Source organism: Neofelis nebulosa, chromosome 11 (assembly GCF_028018385.1).
Source record: "Neofelis nebulosa isolate mNeoNeb1 chromosome 11, mNeoNeb1.pri, whole genome shotgun sequence".
Taxonomy (NCBI): domain Eukaryota; kingdom Metazoa; phylum Chordata; class Mammalia; order Carnivora; family Felidae; genus Neofelis; species Neofelis nebulosa.
In genome coordinates this window covers 88,336,832-88,361,389 of record NC_080792.1, presented here as the reverse complement: position 1 = coordinate 88,361,389, position 24,558 = coordinate 88,336,832, and the positions used below count along the sequence as shown (strand labels likewise).

General features: G+C 51.0%; 3 protein-coding genes across 4 annotated transcripts in view; 1 reads left to right on the top strand and 2 right to left on the bottom strand.

Annotated features, from left to right (window-relative positions):
* The window catches only part of LRRC43 (leucine rich repeat containing 43), a 35,802-nt gene extending 21,872 nt beyond the window's left edge, over nt 1-13,930 (bottom strand). Inside the window, exon 1 of the mRNA XM_058691334.1 lies at nt 11,931-13,930. Coding sequence (XP_058547317.1) covers nt 11,931-11,948 — 18 coding nt within the window. The 5' untranslated portion in view covers nt 11,949-13,930. The remainder of the gene's footprint in view (nt 1-11,930) is intronic.
* On the top strand, nt 3,537-5,525 carry IL31 (interleukin 31). Its single transcript, XM_058691713.1, has 3 exons — nt 3,537-3,552; nt 3,724-3,872; nt 5,211-5,525. Exons 1-3 carry the CDS (start codon nt 3,537-3,539, stop codon nt 5,523-5,525), a joined length of 480 nt encoding a protein of 159 aa, XP_058547696.1.
* An 8,714-nt stretch (nt 13,931-22,644) lies between the features above and the next one.
* The window catches only part of MLXIP (MLX interacting protein), a 56,535-nt gene continuing 54,621 nt past the window's right edge, over nt 22,645-24,558 (bottom strand). For both annotated transcript variants that reach the window (XM_058691329.1, XM_058691330.1), the window contains exons 16-17: nt 24,091-24,220; nt 22,645-23,441 (exon numbers count right to left, since the gene is read on the bottom strand). In XM_058691329.1, coding sequence (XP_058547312.1) covers nt 23,320-23,441; nt 24,091-24,220 — 252 coding nt within the window. In that variant the 3' untranslated portion in view covers nt 22,645-23,319. The remainder of the gene's footprint in view (nt 23,442-24,090; nt 24,221-24,558) is intronic.

The following is a 24,558-nucleotide window of genomic DNA, read 5'->3' as shown; positions in this document are numbered from 1 at the left end:
AGAAACAGTTGGGAACCCTCGTCCACCCCAAGTCCCCCTCCAGCCCCTGCTGTCTCTTTCCTCCTCTGACCCAGTCTTCTGGACAGACTGGTCGGAGGGCCCTTTTACCTCACTTCCCAAACTGCCACAATATGGCTCCTGCCCTAACAACTTATTCAAACTCCCCAAGCAAAGTTCCCAGTGACCTTATGTTGCCACACCTAGTGAATCCCTTCAGTCTTTATCTTATTTGACCTCTCCATGGCTTATGATGGTGCTAATTGTATCCTCCTCCTTGAAAGCCACTTTTCATCTTGGTCCATGGCGTGTTTTCCTAGTACATTTCTCTCCCTCCCAAGAGTGTCTTCTCAGTGTTGTAGACTGTCATCTCCCTCTCCCTCTTCTGTTAATAGACGTGGACCCCTGGACTCCACACTTACCTTACATGTCTCTTGTTGGTCATCTCTTGTAGGATTACGGTTTTCTCAATTACAACATACAGATGGCACCCAAAGATGGCCCAATATACAGACATGGCACCCATGACTCCAGTTCCTTCCTTCAAGCTCCAAATCCGAATGTCCAAAGGCTCACTGTCCATCTTTACCTGAGAGTTCCATGACACTTCCAACTCACCGTGTCAAAACTGAATTCTTCACTCACCTGAGCCCTGTGATCCCCTCTGCTTGCAGCACCACAATCTGTCCAGTTACCCAAACCACCAACCCAGAAGCAGTTCTCAACTCCTCCTTCTCCACTATCCCCATGTCCACTCAACCACCATCTCCTGAGAACTTTGCCTCCTACAAATTTCTCCACTCTATCCATACCCATTCGTCTCCACAATTACTCTTACTTTGACTCATATGCTTGGTTTTGGACATATCGAGGGCAGGACATTCCACTGGAGATGCCCATTAGGCAACCGAACATTTAGATCTGGAGTTTGAAAGAGAGAGACGTTAAGGTTTGAGGAGCATGGATTGACGATGGGGCCCTCGGAGACATGCCCATTAAGAGATCAAGAAGGAAGATGATTTGGCCTAAGAAGGCATGGTCAGAGGGCCGCAAGGTATCAGGATCATAGTATTATAGAGTAAAGAGGAAAAAGAGGTTTTCAAGAAAGAGGAAGTGGTTGGCATTACAGCGTGTCATGGAGGGGTCAAGTAAAATGAAGGCTGAGAGGAAGCCAGTAAGGTTGGCAACAAGAGGCCACTGAAGACTGTATTGGTCCTCAGTTGCTGCCATAACAAATGCCATAAAGCCAACAATATAAATCTATGAAGTTACTTCCTACAGTTTCTGTAGGTCAGAGGTCCAGCATGGAGAAACTGGATTCTCTGCTCAGAGTGTTACCAGGCCAAAGTCAGAGTAGCAGCTGGGGCTGTGGTTCTCAACTGGGACCCAGGGTCCTCCTCCAAACTCACTGATTGTAGGCCAAATTTGTTTTCTCCTCATGCTTTCCACCTAGCGCCCTCCCTCTTCAAGCCAGCCAATAGTGGTTGAGTCTTTCTCATGCTTTGAGTCTCTCTGCCTTCTTTATTTTTAAGGGTTCGTGGAACTACATTGGACCCACCTGGTAACCAACCTTTCTTCAGGTCAGCGGATTAGTAACCATTAGTAATTAATTCCATTTGCAAAGTCCCTGTAATGTAATATAATTATGGGAGTAAATACGAGAGGGTGAAAGTCACATGGGCAAAATTCTGCCTACCATGGACTTTGCTAGAGGATCTTGAATAAATTGTTAGGGTAAAAACCATACTGTGGCATTTGGGGAAGTGAGGTAAATGTGCACGTAGACCATTCTGTTAGGAAACTTGGATAAGAGGAAAGAGACAACAGGGACTGGAGGGGAACTAGGGATTAAGGGTGGAGGAAGGGGGTTTCTGACTCTTTTCTGTTGTGCATGTTGGATTCTGTGGATGGCTCTGGTCTGGCTTCCTTCCTGTGCTCTTGACTCCTATCCAGTTGCTAACTTGACATCGAATGCCCAGTGGGCATCTTGAACTTAACTCATTCCCGATGAGACTCTTGATTTCTCCTCTCCAGGCTCCTTTTCCCTCAGTGCAGATCAACTACTCAGTTACTTCACCAAAATCCCAGGATTCATCCCTGATTCCTCTCTAGGATTTACCTCCACATAAGGCCATCAGTCAGTTCTGTGGACTCCATTTCTGTCCTCTCTACCCTGTCCAAGCCACCATTACCTCTATCTAGACAGCCACGGAGCCTCCTAACTGGCCCCTCTATTCCATCTTGGGTTTACACAATCCATTCTCTACTCAGGGGCCTCTCTCATTCTTCTTAACCGACTGAGCCACCCAGGTGCCCTATTCTTCCTTCTTAAAGTACACCAGAGCCTATACTCACCTCCCTACTCGCCTCCCTACAGCCGTCCAGCAGTACCTTGTCCCACTTGGGATAAAATCCAAGTTCTTTATCATGGCCTCAGAAGGCCTTCTGTGTCCTGGCCTCTGTCCACCTCTCTACCCTACTACCCTCCCCTTCTTTTGCTTCACTCCAGCTCCCATGACCCATTTCCCATTCTTGGCCACACCAAGCTCACTTTTGCCTGAGGATTTTTACACTAGTGTCCTCTACACGTGTAAAGGTGTAGAGATCTTTCCCCAGATCTTCCCACAGGGACACCTCCTCAGAGAAACTATTCCTCGTCACTTAGAGTATCTCACCTACCACTCTCTCCTTCTCCCATCACCTTGTTTTATTTTTATAGTTCTTATTACCTTACACTTTCTTGTTTGATAATGTGTCTACTGTCTGCCCGTTGCCCATCAGAATACCAGCTATCAGGGCAGGGACCTTGTTTAACTTCTTTGCCACCATTCCTAAGACCCTAGAAGAGTCTATTATTCAAAATATGAATAAGCACCTTGGACAAATAACTCTGGAGCACAGACTCTGGTTCTAGGCCTTGTCATTGCAAAGACACGGTTGAGAATCCAATGATGTTCAAGGCCAAGCAGAACGGAGATGAGGCCTTTGACTCACCATATTCACTGTGGTTATCGGGGCCATCCCCGCACACTGGCATGGGCATACTTCAGAAATTTCCAAAGGTAATACATTTTGAGAAACCTCATGCCAGCCTGACGCCTACGCATACTCACTGTGACCCTCCCCAGAAATTCCCTGTGGGGCACTGACCCTCAGCTCCTGTAAATCATCTGTTCCTGGGGAGTTAGGCCTGTCAAATCTGGGCTTCAAAATTTCTTCTAGTCAAATCGACAAGCTTTTTCCCAGAAGAAATGGCAAAGATGTGTGTGCTTTCCTGTGTGTGTCTGTACTGAGTCAGGCATCTGCCCACCTTGAGGGTAACCTCAGCATTTCCTTCCAGTCCCGCTTTCACCCAGCCTCGTGGGGCAGAATATTGAAAGTGTTTTCTGGAGAAAAGCTGAGCAATGATTTTGCCATGGGCGGGACGTTGATTGCTCTTTTCCCTCACAACTGGCCCTTTATATATCTCCCAGAGGCCATGGCGAGCACATCTAGCTCTAGAAGCTGTTGCCGGAGCAGGCCCTGTGTGCTCTCTCGCCATGCTCTCCCATGCAGGTACTACTGTGCCCTGATGCCTGTTTCATGAGTGTGGTCTTGTCCCGTTGGATAGAGAAGACTCTGGAGGGGCTTGGCCAGTGGTTGCTCAACAACGGCTTCGGTGGTTGCAACTGGGGTGGGCAGGGGGCGTCTGGCCACGTGGCCCACAGCATCATTTTTTTTCTCCAGGACCCACCAGGTTTGCCCTGTTTCTGCTCTGCTGCATGGAAACCTTGCTGCCCTCCCATATGGCACCCACCCATCGACTACAACCAAGTGACGTCCGAAAAATAATCTTGGAATTACGGCCCATGTCTAAGGGACTTTTGCAAGACTACGTAAGTGCCCTTACAGATTTCTTCTCCAGGCCATTTCTTTAAAATGCCTTCCATTTGCCCCTAGAAGAGGCCTACTATTTTTAGCCCCCAAGCTAGGGCTGCGGATACACCAGGAAGAGATGGGAACAACTAGACAGGATACAATGGAATTTTCATGAGGGTCGGAGGCAGAGGTTAGCCCAGACAGTCTGAAGTTCAATGACTTCTCACATACTATAGGATCTGCTTTGGTAAGTCTGTTCATTCTTAACATATCTAGTTCGCGGTAATGTTACATGGATTTTCCTGCCTGTAGCACAACCCTAGGGACGGGCCATCTTGCCTGACCATTTAGTTGCCTGCAAAGGTCAACCTCAGCTGTAAATGATGTCTCAGTGAATTCAGGATATTAAAATCCTCTTGGGGCACAGAGAGTCTCTCTTACCGCAGAGAAGGGCAGTGAACAAATTAGAGGCTCTGCTGACTCCGACCCCATTGGGAGGAAAGTATGAGGTTGAATAAATGTAAATACTCTTCCATTTTCTCAGAGTTGTCTTCAAGATAGAACCTCTTGGGCAGCTTTGATTAAACGAACAAATAAAAACCAAAACCCGGAAACAACTCACAAAATTGGCCTAGCCCTTCCCTTCCACCCCCTGACATTCAAACCTTAGCCTTGGCTTTAACGGGCACAGAAACAGAGGTTGTTACAGCCAAGGTGACTCTGCAGTTCAGGCTGCTGAGATGCCGTTAGCATTTCAGTTGAACCCCAAATCTCTTAGTCCTTGGGAAGAGGGACAGGAGAGGGTGTGGTCTGGAGTCAGAGGGTGTGGTCAGTATGTTTGGAAAAACTCTCCCTGGCATCTTGGAGGCCTTTCCAGACGTGCACACATCCCCCTGATGAGCTGGGGATACACTGGCTTTAATACAGAGTCACAAAGAGCAAGAAGCAGGATGGAAACCCAGATGCTTTCCTATTCCCCGTCTCTGAGCCCCAGAGCAGCTAAGAGAAGATTCCTGGGGAGGTGTGTGGAGGCCTTGGTCGCATGGAGCAGGGGAGGCAGAATGGAGCAGTGGTTATCGGTAGAGGCCTCAGAATTGCTGCTGACATGGGTTAGAATCCTGTGTCCGCCCCTTGATCTTGGGCCAGCTCTGCGAACCAACTGACCTTTAGTTTCTTCTGGGAAAGGCAACAGTGGTGACCACAGCCTCACACGGTGGTGGCACCGATTACATGGGATGGCAAGGGGGACGTGCCCACCCAGCCCATCACAGAGGGAGCGTTCGGACGTAAGCACTTTGACTTCTAGCCGTTACTGCGGATGTAATGTTCACCCATGTCTCCTCCTCGTCCCACAGCTGAAGAAGGAGATGGGGTTGCCAGAATCTAACCATTCCTCGCTACCGTGTCTCAGCTCTGACTCCCAACTGCCGCACATCAATGGTTCCGCCATCCTGCCTTATTTCAGGGCGATCAGACCATTGTCAGATAAGAATACTATCGATAAAATCATAGAACAGCTGGACAAACTCAAATTTCAACGTGAGCCAGAAGCAGAGGTTTCTATGCCTGCAGACAACTTTGAACGTAAAAACTTCATCTTGGCCGTTTTACAACAGTTCTCAGCGTGCCTGGAACATGTGCTTCAATCATTGAATTCTGGACCCCAGTAGGCCATTCAAGGCCATCTGGCTGAACCTATTCCTTTTGGAATGGTGGAAATGTCTGAAGCCTTGAGAAAACGTAACTGGCAGGCTAAGGGTGACTGCTCTGCTGTAAATTATTCCAATGAATAATTTCAGTGAGTCCCCAGATGGGCTAGTCCCGGGAGGACTGAGGTATAAATGTGTGAGTTAACTTGAAGAGATGTCAGGTTATGACGTTGTTCTCCATCTTGGCATTTATAGAATGTTTTTCCTCGGCAGACTTAAATCTTATCTTCATTATGCCTTTGCGAAGGCAGAAGGCGATACCTGTGTTAATTTATTGGTTTTTATTGTATTGAGAGTGTTAGTGCTCCTCAGGAACTATTTAATAAATTATATTGAGTTTTTCTCATGATCTGTTTTGGATTTTGTGAGGGGGTTAAAATCAGTGGCTGGGAATCCAGGCTGGGTGGTGTTGTGGCTGAGGGAGCGTGGGGCATGCTGTGGAAACAGATACCATTTCTCCCCATGGGACAGGCTCAGTAGCAAATAAGAGTAATTCTAGCAGCGACAACCATTTATTGAGGATTTTCTTTATGCCAGGCCATGTAAGTACTGTTATTGTCCTCTTTTTATAGGTGGGGGAAACTGAGGCAAGGAGTCATTTAGTGACTTGCCCAAGGCCACACTAGCTGTTAAGTGGCCACACTAGCTGTTAAGGCAGACTCACGCTTGCCCTTCACCACTTTGCCCAACCTTTGTCCCTCTCTGGGCAGTGACTGGGTCTTAGGAGCACTTAATGGCGTGTCCGGTACAGAGCAATCATTCAAGTGTCTCCTGCACGGTTCCAAACTGGATTTCCAGTGCCTCTGCTCCTGTGAAGTCCTGTTCCATCATTGCCTCCATGACTTCTACGTAGCCAGGGCCAAAGATTTTCTCATTGGAATGAATGTTGAGTCCAAAGTCGTTAATGGTTCTTTGAGATCATTTGGACTAATGGCTCTCAACGCACGGCCTCCGGGCCAGCAGCATGGGCATCACCTGAGGGCGTGTTGGAAATGCGCATGCGCGGGTCCCACCTCACACCTACTGAATCAGACGCTTTGGAGGGGTAGTCAGTGATCCGGGTTTTAACAAAACCTCCCCGTGATTCATATACACGCTGGAGCCTGAGAACCACAGATCCTGAGTTGAAAAACACCTTCGTATTCATTTTATTTGGGGGAAGATGAGGCCCAAAGAGATCCTCTGATTTGCCCACGTTCTCATATGGGGCGGGTGGGGGGGGGTGGTGATGTTATGGGGCTCCGAGAGCTGCAACTCACCCGGGAATTCTCTTTCTTACTCTTGTGGGTATTTCTACTTCAGCACCTCCCGGGGCTCTGAGGCTACACACATCGTAGCCTCCAATGACCAATGACAGTGTTTTGGTCAGCCTTTCCCAAAATATCCACCGTGGTGCTCGTGTGTCATTCTTTTTGACTGTCCTATATCAGAACACATTTACTATTGTTAGAAAAATTACCCCCAAGCTGGGAAATCAGGCAAAAAAGATGACCACGTGTCCTTCCAAAGAGTAAAATAAATATCCACTAGTCTGCAGTGATACAAATAAATGGAGGAAAAGGGACAAATGTTCCTTACAGAATTCTAATTAATAAACATAGAAGGAATGAGGGAAATAGAAAATCACCATTAGAACACCTCAGTTGTGGGGCGCCGGGCTGGCTCAGTCAGTAGGGCACGCAGCTCTTGATCTCGGGATTGTAGGTTTGAGCCCCACATTGAGTGTAGAGATTACTTAAAAATATAATCTTAAAAAAAAAAAAAGAATTATACCTCAGTCATAATTGCTGTGGGCAAGATCTACAGATGAAGGCTAAAATTAATGGGTGAACTGCGAAGAAACAGGAAATTTGCTTCACGACAAAGTATCTTCCCACAAATATTTACTAGTCATTTGGCAGTTTTAACATAGGTCTGCAAATTCTTTGATATTTCCCTTCCAGGAGGTGGAGGGGAACTTCCCTCCTTCTGATGCAGGCTGGATCTGTGATTTGCTTCTAAAGCACTGAGCACAGGAGGGCAAGACAGCCACACACGAGGGAGAAAGCAACAGACAGCACCCCTGCGTGAGGCAAACAGAGCAGCCAGTGGATGTCAGGCACCCCTGATCTGCCGTGGTGGGGAGGGTGGCTCGTCATCTCTGTGGGACTCTTCCCCCAGATCCACACCCACCCCTTCGCGAGAAAACACCAGGCAAACCCGAGTCAAGGGACATTCTACAAAACCCCTGACCACAACCCTTCAAAGCTGTCAGTGTCAGGAAAATCAAGGGGAGACAGAGAAACCTCCACCTGGGGACCAAGGAGACATGAGGGTTGGGTGCAGTCTTGGAGGGGATCCTGATAAAGGACATTAGTGGAAAAACTGGTGAAAATTCAAATGAAGCCTGCACTTATGTGAATTTCTTAGTTTTGATCAATGTACCACAGTTATGTAAGACGTTCGCATTTAGGAGAAGCTGGGAGAAGGGAATATGACAATTCTGTACTATCTAGAACTTTTCTGTATAACTACATTTATCTTAAAACACTTGTAAAGGGACCCCTGGGTGGCTCAGTCAGTTAAGTGTCCAACTTCGGCTCAGGACATGATCTTACGGTTCATGAGTTTGAGCCCCGCGTCGGGCTCTGTGCTGACAGCTCAGAGCCCGGAGCCTGCTTCAGATTCTGTGTGTCCCTCCCCTGCTCTCTCTCTCTTTCTCTCTGGCGTGCGAATGCGTGCGGGTGCTCTCTCTCACACCCTCTCTCTCTCTCAAAAATAAACATTAAAAAAATAAATAAATAAATAAAACACGTGTAAAACTCCACTTCTTTGGTCCCACGAGCCACATTTTAAGTGCTCCAGAGCCACATGTGGTGAGTGGTTCCTATACTGGACAACACGGACGTAGAACATCTCCATCGCCACGGAAAGTTCTATCAGACAGCACTGCTCTCAGGGGATGGGGCATGATTTGTTGGGCATGATTTATTCCTGAGTAGGTCCCAGAGTCTGTGAATTTGTAGAAATTGTAGAAAATGTGTAGAATTTGTAGAAATCTGTAGACAATTGATAAGGTACAGATCCTTCCTCTCTGGTAGAGAAGTAACCCCAGAGGTGAAGAGGGTTTTAGTGGCGGTGAGGATGAGGCAAACACCTCCCTTCCCATTTCATTCCAGCACTCATTTCCCTCAATGACGATGGAGAGACAGAGAAAAGGAGATGTCACCTTCCCGTATTATCCTTTGAGCCAGTTGTGCTGTGCTGACTGATGCCTTCACTGATGAGGTAAACAAAACTTTGGCACCCAAGTTACCTGGAATTCAGCTAACAAGGACCCACACGTAATTAGAATTTCTTTCGGTGATAATCTGCCAAAACCCGGAAAGAGGCAAAAATACCGTCAGATTCTGGCGTTTTGTCAGAAATTTAGTATCTCCTTCATCTACTCATTTCCACGGTATGTCCTGTGCTCAAGACACTCCAAAGTAATGACTTAAAAAAAAAACCCAATATCACTGACTCACAGAGGAAAGGAAAACAAATGTTCTAGAGTCACAGGGAAGCAAAAACTACTAGGATCTAATACGATATGATTAATACGACACTCTCGGAAGCTGAGTAGAAGCTTAAAGTCGCCCGATTTATAAAAGAAGAACAGGCAATATCAAGCTTTAAGAAAAACATTTTTAAGTAAGGTCATCTTCTTGTTCTGGAGAATTAAGAGGTGAGAGGAGAACTAAAAAGGAAATAGAAGGGGTAATCAGATAACGAATGAGGAGGAGGAGAGAGAAGAGAAGGCAAAGAAGTGGTTAAATGTAAACTAAGAAATCAAATAACCAGTAAATGTGAAACTAGGCTGAACCTTACTAGTAACCAAGAAAAGCAAATAAATAGGAGGTCATATCAGCACCGGCTTTACACACGATAAGGCCTGATGGCAGCGACGGTGCGAAAGGCCTACTCAGCCACTTCCGGAAGTAGGTGTCTGTCTCGCAGAGGATTCCATCCTGCCGACCCTCTCCTGCTATTCTCTCCTGGTGGAATTTCCTAAGGAGCTGATCACAGACTGGACACATGCAGACACAGACGCAGACACAGACAGACACACACCGGGGGGTGGTGGGGGCGGGGGCTAACAGCATTCGTGACAATATCAGAAACACACGAGGAAACCTGCGTCAGGGAAGGTCATCTGAGGAGCAGGTGCCAAGGTGGGACTCTCCATACCAAAGGCTCAGCAGTAGCAAAACTGTGAGGGGCAGCGGAGGCACAGGGGGGACTGAGGCCAGGCCCCAGGCCCCCGTGGAACAGAAGGCTGGTGGCAGCATGTTAGACTGAAGTGCTTTTCTTTTCTTTTAATGTTTATTTATTTTTGAGAGGGTGGGGGAGAGGGGGAGGGGCAGAAAGAGAGAGAGGGAGACAGAATCCAAAGCAGGTTCCAGGCTCTGAGCTGTCAGCACAGAGCCAGACACGGGGCTTGAACTCAGGAACCGCAAGATCGTGACCTGAGCCAAAGTCGGAGGCTCAACCGACTGAGCCACCCAGGCGCCCCCTGAAGTACTTTTCTAAGACAGATTGGCGAGGCTGTGGGGAAATGTGCCGAGTCACTTGTCAGAGGAACCTCGTGTCCCTCAGAAACGAGCAGAAATGTCAGCGTCCCTGACACGGTCCCTGGCTGGGAGAGGCCTGTGGGGGACACAGTGCCCCCGCATGATGGGCAGTGGTTTCTGAGTCCATCGTGTGAGCTCCCCCTGAGTTCTAGAGAGAGAGAGCCTATATGGACAGAAAGCAAGACTGGGATAAGGCCAGGATAATTTTCTTTCTATTTTTATGTAGTTTCCAAGTTTTCTAAAGTTAGGAATGTATTATTTTAGGAATCGGGAAGATAAACACAGTTTCCCGTTTTGAAAAAAATAGCCGCGTGAGAAAAAGAGGTTGAAACATGGAGCGTTTGAGGGGTTTTCCAAGGACCGGAGAAGGTAACGGTCTTTGGCCCAAGGCTGTTCACTGGAGCAGGGGGTTTGTCTCTTCTCCCCGATCGCTGAAAGCAGCCTGGGGTCCACTCTTCACAGCCCTGAATCTGCGTCTCAGACTCCCAGCTGACAGGCACAACCGAAGCAGCTGGGCAGGGGCACAAGCGACCTCTAGCGTAACCCACGTGGTGCGACTTCCCCCTGCCCTTTTGTGAATGATCCCAAACTATAGTAGTTTATAATGAGAAGGAATACTCAGTGTTTGTCTCGCAGAGGCTCTTTCAGACCCCACCTTTTTTTTTTTTTTTAATTTTTTAATGTTTATTTCTGAAAGAGAGAGAAAGAGTGCAAGCTGGGGAGGGGCAGAGAAAGAGAAGGAGACAGAATCCTAGGCAGGCTCCAGGCTCTGAGCTGTCAGCACAGAGCCCAACACGCGGCTCGGACTCACAAACCATGAGATCACGACCTGAGCCGACGTCGGACGCTTAACCGACTGAGCCACCCAGGTGCCCCCAGATCCCAACTTTCTTAATTTACTTATTCAATGGCCCCGGAAACATTCTGCCTCCAACAGCATTGGTGTTAATAAGAGCAGATGTTCTCGGGTACCAGGTTCTGGTTTAGGTTCTGGTTCTAGGTTCTGGTCCTGTACTTTCTGTATGTGATGTAACCTTAGACAAATTATGTCATCTCTCTAAAGTATGCAACCTGGTAGTGTGCGTGTATATGTATATGTATATGTGTATGTGTGTGTGTGTGTGTGTATGTATGTTCAACCATCCCAGAAATCTGATTCCAGAACATTCTCAGCACCCCCAAAAGAAGCCCTATACTCCTTAGCAGTCATTCCCTATTCCTCCTCCAGCTCCTGCAAACCACTAATCTACTCTTTTTTTTTCTTTTTCTTTCTAAGTTTATTTATTATTTTTAGTAATCTCTACACCCAATGTGGGGCTCAAACTCACAACCCTGACATCAGGCAAGAGTCGCACGCTCTACCAACTGAGCCAGCCAGGCACCCCACCACTAATCTACTTTTTGTCTACGGATTTGTCTATTCTGGGCACTTAATATAAATGGAATCCTACAATATGTGGCCTTGTTTTTTTCAATGTTTATTTATTTTTGAAGGAGAGAGAGAGCGTGAGTGGGTAAGGGGCAGAGAGAGAGGGAGACACAGACTCCAAAACAGGCTCCAGGCTCCGAGCTGTCAGCACAGAGCCCGACGCGGGGCTCGAACCCACGGACCGCGAGATCATGACCTGAGCCGCAGTCGACGCTCAACCGACTGAGCCACCCAGGTACCCCCCGCCCCGCCCCCTGCATACCCACCCATTAAGCAGTCACTGCTACTCTCCCTCCCCCGCTGGCCCTGGCAACGCCAATCTGCTCTCTGTCTCCGTGGATTTACCTCTTCTGGGTGTTCCATACACGGAATCTTACACTGTGCGTCCTTTTGTGTCTGGCTCCTTCAAGGTGGCACGGTGTTTTTGAGGTCCATCCACATGGCAGCATGGGGTCAGGGCTTCATCCCCTTTGAGGGCAGAATAATACTCCTCAACTCTGTTCGGTAGTTGTCAGGGTAAAAGTCTTGCACTTGCTTGATTTATTCCCGAGAATTTTCTTCTTTTTGACGCCATCGTACGTGGAGTTGTTTTCTTAATTTCTCTTTTGGGCTGTGTATTGCTAACGTCCAGGAATGCAGCTGATTTTTGTGTGATGCTCTCGTGTCCTGTGACCTTGCTGAACTCATTTGCTGGCTCTACTAGGTTTATGTGCGCGTGTATATCCTTCAGGGTTTTCTATATATAGCATGATGTCATCTGCACACAGAGAGTTTTAGTGTCTTTTTTTTTTTTTTTTTTCCTCCAGTTGGAACGCCTCGTATTTCTATGTGTCGCCTAACTGTGCTGACTAGAACCTCCGGGACGGTGTTGAATCTGTGCCCGTCCTAGATGGAAAGCATTTGGCCTTCACCAGTAAATACATTAGCTGTGGGGTCTCCTCAGACGCCTTTATTGGATTAAGGACATGCCCTTCCTCTCCTGCTTTGTCGAGTGTTCTTATCATGAACGGTAAGCCTGAGTTCACGCCTGTGGAAGATAAGGATAACAATTCTCACCACCCCGGGTCTTTTGAGGATACAAATGGCACCACGGTGGAAGCCTCCAGGCTGGCTGCTGGCACATGTTATTGCTACCAGGCACACCCAGGTCTAGAGCTCAGATGTGCACTTGGTGATAGCGCTGCTGGGCAAGTGGTGTGCTTCTCTAAGCCTCAACTTCCTTATCTCTAAAGTGGGGATGATAATAGTTACCTGCTTCCTAGGGTGTTGCATCACCTGGCACGCAGTGGTAGATACGACTTAACCCACGAGCTGGCTAGGCACCAGGGACACCGAAACTACGTGCTACGGTAGATGGCTGATAAAACGAGACGCGGTCCCTGTCCTTCGGTGGGGGCAATGACGCGAGGGCAGTACCGAGAGTGACACGACCAAGCAGAAGGTGCCACGTGACGTAAGTGACAGAAATGGAGCACCGGTGGTAGTTCGAAGCCCGGCGTGGGGTGGCGGCCTGCAGAGAGGGACTGAGCACAGGGCCTCCCGGGGGGCAGGGCACAGAGGGAGGAAGCATGGGGCGTAGCTAACGGTCACAGGGAGTCCGCTTAGCCTGGAACCCGGGCGGTGTAACTGGCAGGGAGGACACTTGGAGTCAGTGCTCTACTGAACGCCACGCTAAGGACTGGGGGACTTTATTCTAGAAGAACAGGAAGTTCTGAAGTGCTGGGAGGAAGACACATTTTTTAAACAAGGATGAATATTAGCAAGCCGAATGCTAGCTATTTCCTGACTTTTTTAGACCTAAGCTGGGAAGTTAGGCTCCTTCTTAACTCTGACAGTTCTGATACTTCTCAACTCTGAAGCAGCTGTTCCCTGGCACAGGACGGGGCCCCAGGCAGCGACATTTCCCAGAAAGAATTCACAGCACAAGATCTGGTGCCTGAGAGGGAGCCAGGCAGGATGCCACGGGGCAGGGAGAATCGGGATGCCGATGCCGCCAGGGTATCAAAGAGGGGGGATGGTCTTTTGCGGTAGCGTTAACGACACGCAAGAGAGTCGGGCGAGGGTGCGATGTTGGGCCCGGGGAAGGTGGGGAGGAGCTGACTGTAAACGGGTCTCTTTTCAATCCTTCAGTGCGGAAGTGGGGCCGGCACGATTTTATCCGCATTTTCTAGACGGGGACGCTCAGGCCCAGAAAGGGTGTCACTCGCCCGAGGCAGTCGGAAGCCAGATGGCGAAGAGTTTAGACTTTATTCGAAACGCAGCAGGAAACCACTGGAAGTTTGAGTGGGGGAGACGACGCAGTGTCTTTAATAAGGTCACTCCAGGGGTGCCGGGGCTGGGGGGGGGGGGCTCAGTTGGTTAAATGTGTGACCTTGACTTGGGCTCAGGTCATGGTCCCGTGGTTCTTGAGTTCGAGCCCCGCTTCGGGCTCTGCGCTGAGCATGGAGATTGCTTGGGATTCTCTCTCCCTCTCTCTCTGCCCCTCCCCCCTCCCCCTCGTGCTCCCTCCCTCTCTCGCTCTCAAAACAAATTAATAGACATTTTTAAAAACACAAGGTCCCTCTAGCTCTGTGGGGAATGGGTGACGCGGAGCGTGGAAGATATCACGGTGGCCCCTCGAGGTAGTGGCAGGGGGAGTGGGGAGAAGAGTGGACTTGTGATGATTCTGGAGGGATCACTGACAGGATTTACCGACAGATTGAAGGTGGGGCATGAAGGGAGAAGAACCGGGAGGGGACCGTCTGCAGTTTCGGCTTGAGCCATCGGGCGGCTGGCAACACTATGGAGCGAGACGCAGAATATTTGGGGATGATCAGGCTTCGAAGGGGCAGGGGAGACAGAAAGTTAACGGGTGGTTAGAGGCAGAGAGACTTGAGAAAGAGAAACGGGTACGTGGAGAGGTGTGAGTCAATTGGAAAAGGAGAACACCGCAGACAAAAGAGATAAGGATGAGAAAAAGCCCCAGCGGGGAGAGGGGGAGGCTCGTCAATGCGGGTGTCGCTGGGCCTCGGCCTCAGGGGAGCGGTGTCCGTGAGGAGCGTGCGCTTCTTCCCTGAGGGATCTGCCCCCTCTGCCTGGCTAACTCTGCCTGTCCCGCTGGCTGCTGGCTCGGCTCAGGCACCTGCCACGGGGACATTCCCAGCCCCTCCCAGGATGGGCTGCCGGGGCTCCTTCAGGACCTCAAGGGCACCCTGTGCTGACCCCCATCGCTCAGTATCAGGACAGAGTTGGCGGTGTCTCCAGTAAAGTCACTGCGCTGTTCCCTGAGCTGAGCTGAGATCTGGCCTTTAGCGCATGCTTCTTGATCGAAGACTAGAAGGAAAGGGGGCACAGTGGGGCAAACCACCGGCTGCTGTTGGACGAGAGGCACAGAAGCGGAGCAGCTTATGTGTATCCCAGGGAAAGGTCGGTCATTCAGTGACACTGATGGGCGGGCTGGGGACACCAGGAGACACCAACAGGCTAGAATCTGGGCTGCCGGATGGGTGAGGGGCAGGTGGGACGGGCTGCTACCCTCCCGCTCACACAGGCCCTACTCCCACGACGAAGACGAAGACGTTTGTAATGGAACCAGCCAGCGCTGTTTGGTCGTCCCCCAGGAAAGAAAATCAGTCAGACTAGATCAAGAGATTAGATTGTTTGCTGCACCATACCCATTAAGGCAGGAAAGTAGGCTCTTATCTTAGAAAGCTTTTCCCTCTTTAAACAATAAGGGTTTTCTAGCTAATGATTCTGTGAAACAGAAAATCTGATCAATAAGAACTCCCCAGTCCCCAGGTTTCGTATTAACTGTGACTTTGTAGCTTTTGACAAAGCCTTTAGGAGCCTTTAAATGACCAACACTATTGCAGGTATGCAATTCTGTAAATAGTACTAAAAAGCACATTTGCTATTTTTAAATTTTTGTTTAATGTTTATTTCTGAGACAGAGACAGAGCATGAGCGGGGGAGGGTCAGAGAGAGCGGGAGACACAGAATCCGAAGCAGGCTCCAGGTTCCGAGCTGTCAGCACAGAGCCCCATGCAGGGCTTGAACCCACAAACTGGGAGATCACGACCTGAGCCGAAGCCAGATGCTTAACCGACTGAGCCACCCAGGTGCCCTAGTGAAATGCTTTTAAATGTCACTTAGAGATTGTTCTATTTGCAATCTGAATTACTAAAGCTGATGTTCTACATTAAACATGTAAGGGGTACCTGGGTGATTTAGTCAGTTAAGCATCCGACTCTGGACGTCAGCTCAGGTCATGATCTCATGGTTTGTGAGTTCAAGCCCTGAGCGGGCTCTGTGCTGACAGCACAGAGCCTGCTTGGGATCCTCTCTCTGCCTTTCCCCACTCACGCGAGCTCTCTCTCTTTCTCTGTCAAAAATAAGTAAATAAACATTAAAAAAAAGGGGAAAAGTTAAACATGTTAAGGTCAACCACTTAACCTCAACATCTACATCAGCTTGACATCTGCACCTGCTGGTGGTCCCCCTCCCCCTCTCCTGAATTCTCATCACGGCCGCATACCCCCACCTCTCTGATGCAAATGTGAGGAAAGGGCAGCTGGGCTGCTGGAATGCTGGAGGGCTCATTCAGCAGGTTACCTGTGCACCTGCTGTGCGACAGTTCTGTGCTAGGCACAGCGGTGACCATCAGCACCGGGTCCCTGTCCCCACGGGCCTCAGGGCCTGTTAGGGAAGATAAATGATAATGACAAACTTAACAGGTGTCCTGAGCAGACACAGGGTGCTCTGAGGCCTGACTCCATGCACGTGCTTCAGAAGAACTGAGGTCTCAGAAATGGGACTGGAAGAAAGAATGGGAGTGAGCCAGGAGAAGGCGTGGAGATGAGGGGAGGCTTGGGCAGAGGAAAGAAGCCTTGGAAAAACCTTAACAGTGAAACAACATGCAACGGAACATGGTACGTACGTTCATAGAACCGAAACGAGCGAAAATGAGGTGGGGAAAGTGAGCAGGGGCCAGAGGGGCAAGATGGGGCGGGGTGGGGGAAATAGACACCAGGGCTTGGCCCTCATCTGGAAGGCCCTGGATGGACTGAGCACAGGAGTGACGTGGCTGGACCTGGGCTTTTCCAAACTCACACTATGATGAAGACCACAAGACAGAGCAAGTGGGGCCCTGTTATGTGAACTGGTTGAGAAATATTGGCAACCTGGATCTGGTGACAGCAGCGGCATGGAGAAAAGTGGGTAATGTATTTGGAAGAGATTTAAAAGATGAACTTGACCAGACTTGGCATTAGGAGAGGTGAGGGAGGGGAGGGGAGGGGAGGGGAAGGACAAGTCAAGGATAATCCTCCCCATTTGGTGGGTGGAGAGGCTATTTACAAGGTAAGAAATAAAATGGTTCTTTAGACTTCTCTGGTCCATGTGGCCTTAATATCTTGTCAACTACTTTGATTTCTTCTTCTATGAAATGGGAATAGCAACACCACCAGGTTGAGAACTATCCAGGGGCACGCATGCCCCATGGAGCCCAGAGCCTGATGCGAAAGAAGTCTCTAGAACACTGGCCTCACTCCCTCTGCTCGCTCTGTCTCCCTTCTCCCAGCCTATCGAAACTTAACCCTCTTCTCCGAATTATGTCCCTAGCATTTTTTTTTCCTCAAAAGTCTACATTTATTTTGAGAGAACGAAGAGAGTGCAGGTGCACAAGAGAGGGAGGGGGCAGAGAGAGAGGGAGAGAGAATCCCAAGCAGGCTCCGTGCCAAGCCGGACTTGAGGCTGGATCTCATGACCATGAGATCATGACCTGAGCTGAAATCAAGAGTCAGATGGCACCCCGTCCCAAGCATCTTTCAAGATTCCACACATGACATGGAGCTGCGTTCAAAAACTTAAAAAGAGCAAAGCAGACACCTGTTGCTCAATGGAAATTGAGTTTCTTCAGCCCAGAGGAGTCTGAGAACCACTCACTTCTTTCTAGGGCCTCCTGTTCTCAAGACCTAAAATCTTGCTTTGTGTCACTGAGACTTCTTCTTTGGGGGAGGCATCAGGTTTGATCAGACAAGAGCCGGTGTATCAACCCACAGCATTTTAGTCAGAGATTCAGATCTGAGCCGTTTGGTGAGACAGGCTGGCAGCTCCGTACGGGAGCTAGGCCGCCCGCAAGAGGTAGCACGAGTTGGTTGGCTCACTGGGTCACCTTCCAGGCACAAGTGACTGCGGTGGGGGACGCAGGAAGATGGTATGGAAAAGAGAGAAGCTTCTAAATTAAACACAGATCATCAAAGTCTTCTCAGCACGGCAACGGGACATCTTTGCTGCTCAACTTCCCTGCGTTTTCCACCTATGGTTTTGGGTCCATGGTCAGCAGGGAGACCACAGCTCCCTGGGGCCATCACCACGACTCAGAAGACTTTCAGCCCTGGGGCCAGTGTTAGCCATTCTGATGATGACCTATACTTTTTTTTTTAATTTCTTTTTTTTAATGGTTGTTTGTTTTTGAGAGTGAGAGAAAGAGAGAGAGACAGAGCTCGAGAGGGGAAGGGCCAGAGAGAGAGGGAGACCCAGAGTCGGAAGCAGGCTCCAGGCTCCGAGCTGTCCACACAGAGCCCGACGCGGGGCTCGAACAAACGAACCGCGAGGTCATGGCCTGAGACAAAGTCGGATGCTTAACCGACTGAGCCACCCAGGCGCCCCGACTATACTAAGTCCAGTGCTCCACGGGTGACTGCACACCCTGATGTGATTTTATGTGAACCTCACAACCACCCTGTTCAACAGCATGGGCCGGGTGCCATCTGCCCAGGTTCCCGATGGGGACATGGGCAGCTTGTACAAGCACCACTGAGCTCCGTCCACCTGGGAAAGGCCTGGAACACGAGGCTCTGGAGAGTTCATGGGAAGAATTGGTCATTTTGGGCTTCTGTCACAGGCCCTTCCAGCAGCCTCTCTTCAGGAACCCCTGCCCACCTCGGGCCTCTCTTCTCGCCGCCAAGGCCTCCACCGTAGGCTGCACCCATCCCTCAAGGTTAGAATGAGTGAGCCCGTCTTGGCATCACTTGGCTCCCATTTCCCTGAATCATCTCTTCCACAGCCCAACAGAGTACCATTTAAGACCACATGTCACAGGCTTTTCAAAAAAATACAACTTTTTATTGTCTCGGATGCAAATATAGTTTTAAAACTGCATTGTAGTGTTGAATACAGCTGGTGGAAACGTGCTTCTCAACAGCGGAGCATGAGGGATGGTGTTCTGGATGGCGCAGGCCTGAGGGAGCCTCTGATTAACAAGGCTCTTCTCCGGTTTTGTTTTTCAGACCACGAGAGGAAACTTCCTCCTAATGGAGCCCTGACACAATCACCAGAGCTCACAACAGAAAAAACGAGCCAGGTACACTAGGAAGAGAACATGGTGGCTCAGCCGTGGTGTTACAAAGTGAGTAGATGAATCCGGTTTCCTTTTGAGGGCTGTCCGAGAAGGTTCGGGTACAGAGAGAGCAGGGCGTTGTAGGGGACGGGCTGTGTTCAAGCTCCCTTGGGAGAGACACAGCCTGGAGTCACGTCTCCTGAGCCAGAGCCCTTCAGACCCTTCAACTGTAGGACGTAAACTCTATGGAAAAATGTGTCAGTGTCTCCTAGCCTTCCAGAACCTCAAGCCTTGCGAGTAGCACACCTCTGTTCAGAAACCCAGAAAAGAATTCTTCAAATGAGTGATGCCCAGGGTTGACTATGGCACCAAAAGTCTGACTGGGAGATGGAGGTGAATTTTGCTACATATTTGGGAAGGAATTTCACAAAAATAAAATTCCATTAAGTAAATGCACGCAGGCAGGCTTGTGCAAGCACATGCACACGCACACGCGCGCGCGCGCACACACACACACACACACACACACACACACACACACACACACAGAGTCAAAGCCAACATTCAACATGAAAAGTTCCCTTTTCTTTTCTCAAAGGCTGATTTTCGCAAAAACCCCGACAAGGAAACAGAACCCCCGTGTGATGAGCCAGGAAAGCCAAGTCCTCGGAAGGAAAAGAAAATGGAGCAGCTGTGGATGTGCACGGTAGGTCCTAAGGCCTCTCCTTGATCCCGCAGCCTCTCCGATCAGACGGGTTCAAGGCCAAGGAGACTACTAATGAACGGTACAAACGTGTTGAGCGTCCAAGCTCTTCCACTCTCTAGCCCTACCCTCCTCTCCCTTTGTCCATGTTCAGACGTGGTGAAGATTCTCTTGAACGTACGAGGCACTGGGACACTGTGGCACAGACTATGGCCCACGGCTGCCATGGTGCCCACATCAGGGCACCCAGCTCCCTCGACGAGACCACGACTGCAGGAACACTTGGCACAGCTAAATCCCGGTGAGCGGCCGGCGGGTGTCACCACTGGCAAAGTGTGTAATGGGAAGCAGGGTATCTCTAGGGAAAGGTAACTTCCCACCAGACAGAGAAGAGCGCGAGGGCCAGCTTGCACCCGGCATGCGGGGCCGTGAGCAGCCGGGTAAAGACCGTTGAGAATAGCCCGGCCCCATGCAGATGCATGCTTCAGCTACACTGTGACAGCCTGTGAGCCTGGAAACCACAAACCCACTTCTCGTTCTTCTAGTTCTCGGGTCACTCACCACTGCACACCCTCACCTGGGGTGAGACAAAGGGGGCCGGCACCACCGTGGGGTGCCACGCTCCCTCACAGTCTAGGTTTATCTTTCTATTGGCCAGAACAGAAAAACCTTCAGGCCCAACCTCTACCAAGGGGAAGGGGTCAGGTCACAAGGACAGGAAGCCGAGGAAGCCGGGTGCCCAAGGACACATGGGCGACCTCTTCTTGCAGAGGCTCCAGGAACAGGGCGGCGTTGGGGGTTCCTTCCTCCTGACAAGAGCCCGTGATGCCTGTTAGCATCTCATCAACGCTAACGTCTGATGCTGGGACCAGTGCTCCAGTGTGAGAAAAACGGCTGGACGGCGGCCAGGGTGCACGGGCTGAAGCATCCTGGGTGGGTGAAGGGTGACTGCTGGTGCAGAACCACCTGAGGCCAGAGACGGAGGGACAGCCCGCCAAGTCTCAGAAAGCCCCACGGCGGCACCTGCCCTGTCCCTCCATGTCCCATTCATTGTGACAGAGCACGCAGCAGTGTGAAGGGAACTGATGGCACAGAAAGATTTCACAGAAATGCTTTTCAGATTTATGTGCCAGATGGGCTTCCCCCCCCCCCCTTTTCAGATTGTTTTTCTAATTCTCCAAAGTGTCAGCATTTTAATGTTTCTTTTCTGGGAGTAGAGGCAGGAGCAGGGGTGAAAATGAGCGTAAACAAAGCACAGCCCCATGGTCAGCATCCACTGGAGGCTGCTGGAAGAGTGGTCTCGCTGTCCCTGCACACTGGCTGGGCCCCTCTGGCCATGTTCATTGAGCAAGATTCCAAAATAAGAAATGATTCTGGGACAAGAAACAATCGTGTCTGTGAGAAGAGATACAGCTTTGTGGCCCTACAGCCGTGGTAATTGTGAGCACCAAGAGAAATGGATTTAAGTAATTATCTCGAAACAAAAACATGCATCTAGTTAACAGTCTGCTAGGACACACACACACACACACACACACACACCTCAAAGTCTCACGTGACCAACAGCCTTAAATATTCAACAAAACAGAAACATGAACATCAATTCAGCAAAAGGGAGAGGAGGAGAGGTAGGCCAAAGAAGCAGGAGGCCAATTTTATATCCCACGGAGTTAAAGAAAAAAAAAAAAAAAAAAAAAAAAAGACTCCCAGCACGGGGTGCTTGGAAGGCTGCTAATTCAGGAGAGGTCTTGGTGGGCCAAGCACTGTGGCCATCCACGTGGTTTACAAAGGCACAGGAACTGTGGAAGGGACTGAGCTCATGACCCTCCACGAGCCCTCATAGCTGGGGACATCATGTGGTTTTCCTTTTGACCGTAATGAGTTCTTACCGTGGTGGTCTTCTCCCTTTTGAAGGGAGACTTCACGTTTGTCCTGGGGTGAAGGGCAAGTTCTCTTACCACCTCCCAGTGGATATTAAGGATTAGCCCAGCTTTGTGTGCTCACCCCTGAGGGAAGTGATCTGGAAGGCCTGTAAACACGTTTTTCCGCTGTAGGCTGAGGGATGCCGCCAGGCTGCTCTTCTGTGAGGCTGAAGGACAGATGAGGGAACAGGCGGCTGGTCGGTGACCCGCGGCAGCGACGGCAGCAGGGAGAGGACGCCCCCTCTGCTCTCCATCAGCTGAGGCTGAGGCAGGGCTGGCTGCCCCCGAGCGCCTTCAGCGGGCCTCCAGGAAGCAGTGGGAGCCTCCAAATGGACCCACATTTCAGGAGGCAGCCCTCGGAGCCCCTGCAAAGCTCGCCCCAGGATTTCCAGCCTGCCCAGCACCGCCCAGGCTCCATCTCTGGCCGGGAGGACAGAGGTTGAATGGGAAGTTCACTAACCCTCCAAACTTCACAGCAGAACGTCAGAAGCACATTCTTTCAACAAGAAGGTACCCTGGGCTGGGCTTCCTGAGTGTTAGAGTGAGCGCCCGCCCTTCCGTCTGCGGTCCTCCGACAGGTACAGCAAGAGGACGGGCCTGGACGCCCCAGCTGCAGTTCCCATGTTTGGAAGCAGGCCATGGCCCCCCGATATCCCTCCACCTTGATCAAATATGAGTGTAGCTCTTCACTGCCTGATCTGGAGGTGCCCAGAGACAGCTCGAAGGCTGGCTGCCTCAGAGTTCTGCCTGTCAACACTCAATTTCTTCCTCCAAACACGAGACAGGACAGACTTTGGGTGTGGTGACATCTTTGGTCCGAGAACTGTTACGGTTTGGGGCTCCTGGCTCAACAATCCGGCCAAGATGACCGGACCGATGACGGCACCGTGGAGTCTGGACTTTCAGACGCTCCACCCTGGGGGCTGTACGCATCCACGGAACACTGCTGGCTTACCCGAGGCTACGGCTTGGAAGCAAGTGGAGAACGAGGGCCATGCAGTGAGGCGATGCCCGAGGAGGCCCCACCCGAGTCCCTGCCACGGTTTCAAGTCAGCGACGTGTGGCCATCACAACACCAGGCAGAACGAAGTCACTCCCAGACCACAGTGCCGCCCGGGCGGCAGCTTTGCATTGCTCGTGCTTTCCTTCTTGTCCCGCGTGCATTCACACCCACCACTTGTGCACACGGGTTCTGAGGTTCCCTGGTGGCTCGTGCGGTGGGAGGCGGCCTACCGTGCGCAAGCCTGAGCAGCCGTCCAAACCTACTTACAAGGTCAGAGTCTGAGGGAGGGAGAGAGACGCCTTCCACCTGCCCCGTGGGCATGTCAGAGTGGCACAGGAGTCACTCGGAGCCGTCCGAGTACCCAGGGGTGACAGGAGCGAGTATCTCTCAGTCTGAGGACAGAACCGGAAAGGAACCATATGCCTCTTATAGCTCACAGGAGCAGGCCCTGCCCCTTCTGTCCCATCTACTCCCTGCACCGGCACCATGGGCCTGGCAGGCCGCCAGCAGGACAGGACTCTGTCTGGGTTGCCCGAGGGCAGGGGAGGTCACGACTGAGGTCGCTGAGTGAGAGTTCACAGCAAGGGGTTCCCAAAGATGGGCTATTGCTGTTGGCAGGACCCGAACCTGCTTCAGACCTGAGCACAGTGTTCTGAGCGGCCCGGTGGGCCAGCGGAGTTGGAGGGGGGCCCTGAGCTCCGCATCAGGAGAGGCATGGGGCGCAGCATCCTCTCCGCAGGCAGGGAAGAGCCTCGAGGCATCTTGCGCGGCCACGTGCCTGCTAGGCGCTAAGACTCCCCCGATCTCTTGCCAATTCTGGTGACAGCCTCTGCCGCCTGCTCCGGCAGCTGGGACGGGTCTGTCAGAATGGAGGTGGTGGTGCTCAGGTGCCGGAGGGTGTTCAGCACCGCTGGAAGAAAGGGGAAGGTTAGCCCGGGGACACAGGCACACACGGCAGCTCTGAGCCCGACGGACGGCACGCAAGGTGTTACACATACGACCCGTGTGGTAATTCTCACGCCCGCCAAAGCAGAGGCGCTGAGCTCAAACTGAGGGACGAATGCCAGCAAAGCCTCTCTGGCCCTAGGGTGACTCTCCGAATCATGCCTCCTATCCTGCAGACGGGCAGAGAATCCCAAGCCGTTCCTGTATGTCCACCTGTTTTCACATCACCCCTCTATAACCTCAACGTGTGGGCGTCGCCTTGTTAGTTACAAGAATTAAATGGGAAAAAATCTAAAAGCACCCGAGACGGCCTGGTGAACAGCAGGTGCTCGGTAAACGCAAGCTGGACCTGAGCACGGTGACACCCAGGGATGGTAGGAAGCCAAGCAGAGGCGCCAGGGGCTCTGCCCCCGCCCTGCGGTTGGCACATTCCGGTTCGGGGCCTCCTACACAGCATCGTCCCGCGCTCCCGGCCCTGCTGGAGCGGCTGCTCGCGGTGGAGCCTGGCCTGGCTACAGCGCTGTCTGCAGCGAAGGCCCTCCTCTCTCCGAGACTGTCGTGCAGGGGCTGGCAAGCCCCCGTGGCGCCTCGGCCCCCATGCAGCCCCTACTCACTTGGCCTGAGGACGGGCAGGGAGCAGTGCTGGTCCAGCCAGGACAGTGCCGTCCGGTGCAGTTCTTCCAGGCTGCTGGTGGACACCATCCCCTTGAAGGACTCAAACAGCGGCTTGATGATGATACTGAACTGCATTGCACGTGGGTTAAAGAAAACGTAAGCGAGGAGGAGGACCAGCAAACATGTAACCAAGGGTGGGGAGAATGAAGCCCAGCTACAGGCTTGCCCATGATCAATTCCCCCGGGGCGGGCAAGTGACTGTACAGACAGCGGATGAGAGGCAGACATCTAGGTTAAGACGCACCCTTACATTCCCCTAAAATGCTCCCATCTAACTGGAACTGAGCAACAGGTTAATGACCACTGAGCAGGCCAGAGGCAGGGACTGAGAGGTTTGCTTGGTGTGGCACGGGGTCCTGGCGCAACGACATGAAAACCAACGGTCTTTACGTATACCGGCAAGAATA

Coding starts and splice junctions, on each gene's coding strand:
- IL31 (XM_058691713.1), top strand. Junction 3,873..5,210: donor AGGGACTTTTGCAAGACTAC/GTAAGTGCCCTT, acceptor CTCGTCCCACAG/CTGAAGAAGGAGATGGGGTT.